At 57.5% G+C, this 10,199-nt stretch overlaps 1 protein-coding gene and 1 long non-coding RNA gene across 7 annotated transcripts in view; one reads left to right on the top strand and one right to left on the bottom strand.

Annotated features, from left to right (window-relative positions):
• Positions 1 to 1,652: 1,652 nt before the first annotated feature.
• On the top strand, positions 1,653 to 6,806 carry LOC309847249 (uncharacterized protein; the record flags this gene model as incomplete). Its single annotated transcript, XM_082697194.1, has 3 exons — positions 1,653 to 1,665; positions 2,515 to 2,666; positions 6,078 to 6,806. 3 exons carry the CDS (start codon positions 1,653 to 1,655, stop codon positions 6,804 to 6,806), a joined length of 894 nt encoding a protein of 297 aa, XP_082553320.1.
• Positions 5,013 to 10,199, bottom strand: part of LOC309845855 — a 112,143-nt gene continuing 106,956 nt past the window's right edge. For all 6 annotated transcript variants that reach the window (XR_014301540.1, XR_014301541.1, XR_014301546.1 and 3 more), the window contains 2 exons: positions 7,541 to 9,030; positions 5,013 to 7,285 (listed from right to left, as the gene is read on the bottom strand). This is a non-coding gene — a long non-coding RNA (uncharacterized lncRNA). The remainder of the gene's footprint in view (positions 7,286 to 7,540; positions 9,031 to 10,199) is intronic.

Below are 10,199 nucleotides of genomic sequence, written 5' to 3'. Positions count from 1 at the left end.
ACCTCTGAGCTCTTCAGTGGGACTGTGGAAGGCAAGAAAAGAAGGGAGAGCTTTCAAGGGTGGGAGGGTTGATCATGGCCATTGGGGGTCGTGTGGGGTGCTATGGGGCCTTGTGTGGTCCTTATACGGCTGTTGTGGGGTTGTGAGGTCAGGGGGGAGTCATTGTGGGGTGGTCATTTTGGGGTGGCATGGGACAGCGTGAAGCTGGGGTGAGGGGACTGAGCTAGCCTGTAGCTGGGGTATCTGTCCCCTAGGAGAGGAGGGGGGACTTTAGTACACATCTGGGGATTCCTTCAGTCCCAGGCAGGTTCTCTGATACTGAACGTGCCCAAGCAGAGACTCTGTGTACGTCTTTCAAGAATATATAGCTTTGGGGACCATTTCTAACCAGAACTGGTGCCTTTTAGGAGTGGAAGGATTCTGGATTTGTGACCTGCTTCCCCCTTACCGCAGAGGAGCAGACCGGCAGACAGGCCGCAGAGCGGGAACCCGTTTCCTGGGACTGTCCAGGGCGATTATCAGGACAGTTCGACAGTTCTCGCGGCCTTCCGTGCGGTTCTCGGCAGCTCCCAGGGACGGTCCCACTCTGCTTCTCAGCCCCTCCGTCTTCTCAAGGCTGCTCCTTTGGATATTTAAATCATTCTGTTCAGCATAGACTTTTGTGAAAGCAATTTCTTTCTTTTTCTTTGTTTTTCTGAGAGGACCTCGTGAGGATGTCCCGAAACATTTCACTTGCAGATCAATCCAGCCAGAAACAAAACAAAGCAAAACTCCACCGAGTTGGAAAGGAGCACCTGATGCTCATTAAAATGTGGTTGTGACTAAGGACCCGCCCCGCTAATCGGGAAGTGAGATAAGCCAGCAGCAGAGGGAGATAAGGCCCCGCAGACGTGCAGGTTTGCACTGGGGCCTCTGCTCCTCGCCGCCTCTCCTGGAACCTGCAGCTGGGGCCCTTCTCAGCCCGCTGTCCTACTCATACACGCTCCTGAAAACACTGGGACTTCATCTGTCCACCCAGATTCCAGAAGAGGGGGTTCAGATATTCACCATAAACCTTGACTCCCCACAATCTGAGTGCCAGGTGGGCACAGTGGAGCAGCTTAATGGAAAGCTCATGCTGCGGTCAGTTTGCCCATTATAATTCAGAGGGTACGCAGGAGCAAGCAGCTGTGGAGGGCTGCACAGGGACTGAGGAAGGGGTGAGACGCCCAGCCCGCATCGCCTGCAGCGCAGCACAGCACACACAGGCAGGAGGCATGCACTGGGGTGCAGGGGAGGTGCTCCTGTCCACTCTTTTCACTGAATTCACTGGTGACTGAGCCCCGCAGAACGGCATTCTTGGGTGACGCGCGTGGTCGGCGGAGTCTACACCTCGCAGCACGAGGTAGGTGCGCTCACCGGGTGGGCAGCCCTGCAGAGCCCAGGAGCCACCGAGGAGAGCCCGTGCTGAAAGAGAGCGAGAGAAGAGTGGCTGTGCCACTAGGAAGCACCCTGTCCCGGGAAGATGGTGTTAAGGGAGGTGGGTCTTGCAAAGTGCTAAAAAGGGGCTTAACTGGGTGGGTCCCTCTGCCTTTCTATAAGACTCTCGGTGGGGAGAGGGAGGCAGTTCCCCCCCGAGGTCCGTTCTGGGTGGCATCAGTGGCGGCTTGGTCATGTCTTCGGACCGTGAGTCCTTGCAGGGGGTGGGGGCCTCTGGAGGGTTGGGGGCAGAGGCGGGGAGCGGGGGCCAGGCAGATCTCCGCCGTGTGGTTTGAGGGTTTGTGTTCACGGTGACATCTGGTACTGAGACCCGGGAAAGGGGAGACAGACACCCCAAAGCAGCCCCTGGAAGGCCCCCTGAGGAGCTCCGGTGGCAGGGGGGGGAAGGTGGGACAGTGCTCGTTCGGTTCAGAAGTGCCGGTGACTCGGCCTTGGCGGGTGCTTGGTGCTGCGGGACTTGCCTGGGCCTGGCTTTTGCCGGTGCATTTGGTTTTGGCTTCAATCTCCTGTCAATGGTGAGCCCAGCTCTGACAGACTCAGGGTGGCGGGGGAGGAGAGAGTAAAATTGAGGGCTGGGGGTTTCCCCCCCGGGTCACAGAGGAAAATGTTACTGTACAGAAATTCCCTGACGCCCAGATTTCACACATTAAATACTTTCCGGTTTTTGGCATCTCCTCTCGTTTGTATATCGTGGGTACAGGCAGAGGTAGGGGACCCAGGTCTGCTTATCCGGTACCTGATGGGAACGTGCGCTGTCCCCACAGTTCACGGAGCAGCTGCGGGGAACTGTTCGGGACGCCGGCTGTGGCAGGATGAGCCTCTGGAGCCCCGGCGTGGGAGCTGAAGGGGCTCACGGCGGCTTCTGCCAAGGGCCCCGGGTCAGAGGCAGCATCTGTGGAGAGACAGAGAAATTTAGAGGGACAGTCCTGTGCCTTGAAAGCACCTGCCTTGTCCTTGGGAGGATGCGGGCTGCTCGCTGACCTGGACACGTGTGGGGTCAGACTAACGCCACCTCTTCCCGTGTATCTGCCCCAGAGCCCCAAGGAGGTCGGAGACGCCGAAGGACCAAGTTCAGCAAAAGCCAGTACAAGGTGCTCATCGAGGCCTTTGAGAGGGACTCGTACCCTGATATTGTCGCCAGAGAAGAACTGGCCAGACGAACCCAGATTCCAGAGCCCAGAATCCAGGTGACGGTAGACCCGTGCTTCCTGATGGGTGGGCAAGGTGGGGCAAGAGTCGGTTTTAACTCGGACTTAACCACCCGCTTTGCGTTAATCCTCTCAATGCCGTGAATTATCTGTTTGTGGGGCTGGGCAAATACAGATCCTGGTTTGGGAACAGGTGACCGTTCTGGCCGGGCTGTATTTGCCAAATATTTACCATGTTCTCGATTTGGACAGAATTTCAAATACTCACTGATTCTTTTAAAAATAACTGTAACAAGCTCATTACATGTTAACTGAAACTGCTCACCAGGACGAGCGCACGCGTTCTCACAGCCGGAAGGGGCGGAGCGCAGGGGTGCGGTCGCGCTCTGGAAGAGGCAGATTGCATCTGGATTTTAACTTCACAAGGATCCCAAAGGGTGTCAGGGATCCTGGGGGTCCGGGATCATTGAATCCTCTGGGACTCAGCGTTCGGGGCACTGGGCCCCACCTCCAGGAAGTCTGCCGTGATGAGCACGGGCGAGGCCGGGATTTGAGAGAGGAGCCCTGACGTGGAAGGTGATTCTGCTGTGTAGCCAGCACTGAAATGTCTGTCCTGGACTGACGCTTTTCAGTCCAAGACCATCAGGGTCTCTGGGAGTGGCCCCCGGTGTGCAGAAGCTTTCAGACCCCTGCCCACCGCCACCCCCGGGGGGGTCTCTTGTCCGCAGAGTCTGGGTTCAAGCTGGTCCTGGGAGTTCAGAAATCTCCCCGGGCGGTTCTCGGGCGCAGCTGAGTCGGAGTCACCCCACCTGGCTCCCGGGGGCCCCCTTGAGAGGTGCTTGATCACAGTGGAGGCACGAATCAAGAGGCTGCTGCCTGGGAAAGAACATCCCTTGAGGGTTTGCTGAAGAAAATCAGCCCAGAAAGGAGAAGGTTACCAGAAACACGCTGGTGGGCTCATCTGAGATAAATCCAGGTGGTGAGGGCCCTGGGGCTTAACTGTTTCTAGAAACGTAATAAAAACCAAATTTTTCTAAATGAATTCCCATATCTGTACTAGAAGACCCCCTGCTGTTGCAAACCCTACAAAGAGAACCAGGACACAGAAAAGCTTGGTGAAAGGCCTATGCCTGTGATGCTTGATTCAGAGAGGCCTCTCCGTGGTTTGATGTAGTGGCCTTTTATCAGCCGCCTGGAACCTCACTCGGAGGGGGCGGCAGCCCTGCCTTCAGGCCTCCATCCCATTCCCAAGGGCTTGCCGGGGATGGTCTCCTTGAAGCCCTACGTGCCAGGTGGGACCTGATGACCTTTCACGGATGGGAGAATTGGCCACAGACACTTCAGTACTTGCGGTGGGATGGGTGGGTTCTGGGTTTGAGCTCAGGGAGCCCCTAGAGCCAGGAAGAAACCCTGACGTTGGTTGGGCCTGCCTCCCTGGCTGCCGGTGTGAGTCCTTGGGGACAGAGTTGGGGGCTGCAGGTCTGACCAGGGTCTGCAGACAGGGTTGGGGAGGAAGGCTGGCTGGGCTCACACCGGCAGCACCAGCACCTGGGCCTACCCTGGGGCCAGGGTGTGTGCGGGGAAGGGTGCAGGCTGCAGTTCTGGGAATGGCCCAGCTTTATCTCGCCGTTCCCAGATCTTTGTTTCTTCCCTGCTCAGAGAGAATGCTGGGAGGTGTTTGCCTGTGTGTGTCCCATTGTTCTGTGGGATCTTCAGGCTCTGCTTGGTGGCGGGACCTATAAAGAGGTCACTGTTCTGTTCTGGAGGAACGAAGGGAGGCCTGGTTGAGCGCCACTTGGGAGCCCCGCGGGGACGGGGTGCCCCTGCAGGCACTGAAACGACCTCTCAAGCTACACAGTGTGGGGGCCGGGGGGCGTGTGGGTCTGGTGATTCTGCTCCTTGCTCCGAAATGGGGAAAGAAGAGGAGGGGCAAAGGCGAAGGAGCCTCGACCCGCGCTGGGCTGCGCCGAGGACTCCCCGCTCGGGTGGCCCATAAAGGAGCGGACGCTGAATCTGGGCGGAAGGGCTTTACCCAGGGTCCGTCTCACTTCCAGTACGGTGGAAAGGAGACCGCCCAGATAAGGCGGCTGGAGGACGCGGCACGGTGCAGCCCTGTCGCTGGGTTCAGGGAAGCCTGGAAGGCAGGCGGGCACTGCGGGTTTGGGCGGGCTCCGAGGGAGGCTGCGGGCACCGGGACGCCAGGGCAGTTGGCCCGAGGCGGCATCTCGTGTACCAGTCCGGGGAGCAGATGGGGCATCTGGTCCTGAGTTTGAGAGCAGGTGACGGGGGTCCCGACTGTTGGAGCCGCAGAGGCTGTGGGTCAGGGGTCTGGGGCGGTAGTACAGCCCTCACTGTTTCCCAGTACATTTAAAAAACATCTCACTATTTTGAATACTTGTTTAATGAACAATGAATGTATGTGTGAAAAAGAGGGCAAAGGTCCTCAGAGCTTTAAAAAATTCTGTCTGAAGGTACTGGTTACCATCGCTTTGCGGGGAGAACATTTAGAACCTGCTCTTCTCGGCGACGTTCAAGTATATGAGACAGAATTAGTAGCCACAGTCACCGAGCTCTACCTGAGCTGGTGTGAATCTTGAGCCTGGAAGTGTGTGCCCTCTGCCCAGCACCCCGCATGCCCCTACCCAGGGGACGCCTACCTGGCAGGTGACCCAATAACAGAGGGTCAGTTGCACTTGGCAGGGAGAGAAGGTGCAGGAGCCCCAGAGCACCAGTGTGGCTCGCTGGACTGGGCTGGGCCCTGGGGCTACCGTCCAGCCCGTCACTGCAGGCTCTGGTCTTGGCCCAAGATGAGGAAGCACCAGACGCAGAAGTTGAGCAGTTCGAGAAGGAAAGTGTAGTAAAGCCAGCACCGGCGGGCTCAGGAGGACTTCCGGCAAGGCCTGGGTCTCCATCTCTCATGGACAGTGGTTAACTAGGGAGCAGGGTCTCTCTTACTTGGGAAGGGGATTTTGTGGGGAGCAGGTTTTCGTGCCTTTTTCTCCGTCACTGGAATGGGGTCTCTGGCCTTTATCGGGTGCCAGTCTGGTTTGATCTGGCTTCCTGTGGCCGCCAGGATAGGTCCCAACTTTGCCCTGCTAGAGGGCCACAGCTCCCCCTCTGCTGGGCTCCGGTGGCTGCCCACACAGGGGAGCGTGGGGTTTCGCCCTGGCAGCTTCCGTGCAGTGCTGTGCCCACAGGTGTGTTCCGTGCGTGTGCACAACCACAAACAGGTGGGGACCAGGTGGGTGCTTCAGGGAGATTTGCTGGAAGGCGGCTGGGCTGTGCTGGGGATGGTCTGGATCAACCGAGCCAAGGAGTTGGCTTTTACTCTAAACTCGAAGTTTCACTTGATAATTACCCTCAGCTACTTGGTGATGATTTCCCAGACGGGGCTTCATTCTCAAGTGCCTCTTCTTTCTCTCCCCTTCTCGCGCCATCCTTGTCCTCCAGGTCTGGTTTCAGAACCGGAGAGCCCGAATCCCGAAGAGCAGCCAGAGGCGGCCAGGTGTGGAGGCGGACGCCCGGCTTCCAGGGCCCGTTCAGCGTGGCAGCTGTGCCCCAGACTGCCCGTGTCAGCAAAACCTTGTGGGGGCCCCGAGCGAGGCTGGACACTCCTCTGGGGAGTCCGGGGCTGCTGCTGCTCCAGCCCTTCCCTCGGGGCATGCTGATGACCTGAACGAGAATGTGGCCTTGCCTGAGGTGGAGACTCCAGTCAGTGCGCTGGGCGAGCCTTCCAGAAATTTCCATTACTCTCCCTTGACCTTCAGCCCTGAAGCTCTGTGTTCACTTCGGGCTCCCCTACAGCCCCTCTTCCAGCAGGAAGCTGGCTTCGGCGGCGCTCAGCAGGGGCACCCAGGACAGCTCCTGTCCTACAGGGACCGCACCCTGCAGGGCTGGGAGCAGCCTCCTCCCTCGGAACAGCAGCCATGGTGGGGCTGGCAGCCTTCTCCCACGCTGGAGCCCGAGATGGCGCCCCAGCAGCTGCTACCCCAGCATTTGGGGGCCTGGGAGCAGCCACCGCCGTCCCCTCCACTCTGGGAGCAGTGGCCGCAGTCCTCACCCATGGAGGAGCTTGCTGGCGTCTGGAGCGGTTTTCCCACCTCCCTCAGAGACAGGATGCTGGCGAAGGGCCCCGGGGCACCCCAGCCCTCACCCCCACAGCTGTGGGGCAGCCCCTGAAGATGCTCCCTGAGCAAGATGTTGAAATGACTTAATTCTCTGGCGGATAGGAGAGTAAATCAGCCAGGATCCTCTGTGCACTTAAGGCAGAATTAGAAAAGTGCAACGATTTGTGTCCTTACTCCGGAGAGGTGCCCCAGACTAGCGCTCTGGCAGCTGGGGTCTGTCATAAGGTGCAGAGAACCCCCAGGGGACCCTTATGTGGGAGAAAAAGGGATTTTTAAATCCTGTCCGTCCTGCCTCCTATTAATTGGTAAACGTGGAGCACTTATAATGTCCTGTAAACACTAGAAGGGCCTTGGGGTGGCGTGGGTCTGACAATAAAGGATGAGGACTCAGTCTGGCTGTGTCTGTGCACCTGGAACAGATCGCCCCTCTTCTCCGTGTGCTCCGTGCTGCTGCCTCGGCATGGCCGTCACGGGGCTGCTCTCCGCTCTCCCCGCCTCTCCCCGTGGCCAGCGGTGGGTGGCTTCTGCAAGCTGTGGTGGGGAAGAGATGGGTGTGAGTCGAGAAGCGGGCGGGTGGGCGACAACGACCACGTCTCCAGTCCACAGCATAGCCCGGGACCTCCCAACACTCCCCTGTACCAAGAAGGGGGGGTGTGGGGGTGGGGAGCCAGCCAGAGCGTGTGCTCAGCAGGGGCCATGGTCCCTCAGGATTGGAGAAATGAAGGCCCCTCTTGGTCACAGGGAACCAAACCGGTTACAGAGAAGTAAACAATGAGCTGCACTCACTTTCCAGGCAAGGGCCAAGGGCTGGTCGGAGACGGGCGCAGGAGACTGTTGCCCCGCGGTCCTCGGGAACGCAGGAGCCGAGCACCCGCGGACGGTCACACACGTCCCCTGGCAGCTGCCTGGCCATTCTGGGAAATGAGAGGGAGGGAAGGCGCGTTGGCAGAACTGCAGGACTTCTGTGAGCGTGCGTTGGCCTCTTGGTCCCCAGGTCCCCCTGCTTGTCCCCGTGTCGGACATCCATCTCCACTGAAGCCCACTCAGGTGTGTGGATCGGCACATACCCTCCTGGCCTGTGGTCCCTGTGACCCCCCAGCCCCTGTTCTCCTGTCCCAGGTGACAGCCCCCGCCGAAGGGGTGTGCAGGCCGGGTGCCGGCTGCGAGGCGGTCTCTGTCAGGAACCTGCCCCGCATGTCTGTTCTGTTTGGATTTCCCAGGCCGGAGCTAGGAGCGGCAGGAGCAGAGCTGTGTGGCAGGGGACGTGGGGACTGTCCTGTTCAGATGCAATATGGGGTGGGCCTGGCTGACCGCTGACGTCAGAGCGTTCTGACTCCCTGCCTTCATCGCAACACCTTGAACACGGGAGTCCACACTGGACCGGATCAACAAGCAGTGGCCTTCACCACGTGCCAGGCTGTGGTGGGGACCAGAGAGAAGATCCCTGCTCTCCGTGTATGAACCGCCCGGGGTGATGCCGGGCCCGGCGTCGCCTGCGCTGAGACGCTCACTGGGCCGTGTTCTTTCTCTGAAGTGAGCGGCTGGCATCTCCGAGCTTCCGGTTGCTGCCAGAGAATGCAAAGGAGAGGCTTGTCTCAGCCAGAAATCTGTCTTCACGGGAGGAAGGCCTTCCCGGGACTGGTATGTGGTCGGAGATGGTCCGGGACACACACAGGGATCCAGGCTCGTGGAGGCCCCACGTCTTCTCGGATGGCAACTCCTGGGTCAGCCGCCGGCCTCCCTGTCCCCAGCTGCCCGTCCCCGTCCCCTAGGCAGCTGGCCGGGGGAGTCTGAGGAGCAGGGGAGGAGCCGCAGTGGGACCGGGGTTCAGGTCTGCCCCAACTCTCCTAGCTATGGGGTCTGGACAGTATTTCTTCTCTTACAACCTAGTTTCCTTAATTACAGGGCAGCACTGGAGTGCTCATTTGGGCTAAGACAGTGGTTCCAAGCATAAACAAACATAAGAGAGAAAAGGGGGCTCTGCAATTAGTTGGGGAGAGAGAGTTACTGCAGACAAAACTCTCCATATGACAAAGTGGGGGCAAAATAAGCATTTATAATAGCAGAGAAACTAACAAGTTCAGATAATGATGAATTGCACCTCCCAGGGACGCCCGGTAAAGCCTCTGCACTGCGCTCTGGTCGTGATCTCGGGGTCCTGGGATGCAGTCGCCTGTGGGCTCCTTGCTCAGCAGGGAGTCTGCGGCTCCCTCTCCCTGCCCCTCCCAGGCTCCTGCGTGTGCATTCCTTGCTCTTGCTCTCTCTGAAAAAGAAATCTTAAAAAAAAAAAAAAAAAAAAAAAAAAAAAAGCATACCCCGAGATGAAATTACAATGAAATGGGCAATAAACATATTTTAAAAATCATTTCAAAATTTAAAAAGCAAGGCAACTTAAAATAATGCCAAGCCATTTTTTGCCTATTATATTGGATTAAAAATAAAAACAGGTATCACACAGTACAATATTTAAGGATATGCATAAAAGCTTCATTTATAAGAGTAAAAATTGGGAGAAATTTGCCAAGCTTAAGGAACATAGAATGGTTAATTATACGGATCTTCTAGAACATGAACTATTATGCACCCATTTCAAACAATGTTCTAAATGAATATTTAACGACACATAGTCTTATTTCCAATATCTGGGCGAGAGCCATTCAGCTAATTAAATCCTCTACCTTACAGGAAATATTCTGAGCAGATAATTAGCCAGACTCAACCTCTCTCCAGGTAATTATAAATGCCTTAAAGGCATTCCAGCACCATTCAGATGAATCACTTGAAACTTCTGAAATGCTCCTGGTCCTGGTCCTGGTCCTGGTCCGGGTCAGGCCCAGTCTCGGGGTGGTTGGGTAGAAGTGGGGACCCAGGAGTGGAATCTGTCCATCTGAGCTCCGGGTTCCGGGGCAGAGAGGAGCAAAGATGTTTGCTGAGAAATTCTTTCCTTGGGTTCGGTGGATTGAACATGGAGACCAAGGGATCCTTCCCCATTCAGGCCCCCAAACACGCGTCAGTCCCCGGAAGGCATTTGACTTCTAGGAGGTCTCCCTTACCTCTGCAGCCTCTCAGCAGCGAGCACTCCCCGGCAGGCTGCTTCCTGGACGGTGGGTGTGAGGGGCATGAGAAGCAGAAGCAGGGGTGGTGGAGGGCCTGTGCTCATCTCCCCACACCGAGAGGAGAGACTGGGAGGAGGACAGAAGGTGACCAGTGGCCCCCCACACTCCGTGCGGTGCCTGCGGGTGTTCTGGGGAGTGTAGATGGTGGCTGACAGGGGTCAGCCCAGCCCCATCTCTGTCTGAAGCCTGGGCTTGCATCTTGGCTCTGGAGGCCAAGAAGAACAAGGCTGTACCCACCTCGAGTCTAGCCCTGACATAAGTACAGCCATCCTGACAAAGCAGAAGCTGGCGCCTGGCACCCCCTCTCCACCCGCCCCCTCCCCTCGGTA

Source organism: Mustela nivalis (genome assembly GCF_964662115.1).
Source record: "Mustela nivalis genome assembly, chromosome: 13".
Lineage (NCBI taxonomy): Eukaryota > Metazoa > Chordata > Mammalia > Carnivora > Mustelidae > Mustela > Mustela nivalis.
This window is presented reverse-complemented; position numbering and strand designations above follow the sequence as displayed.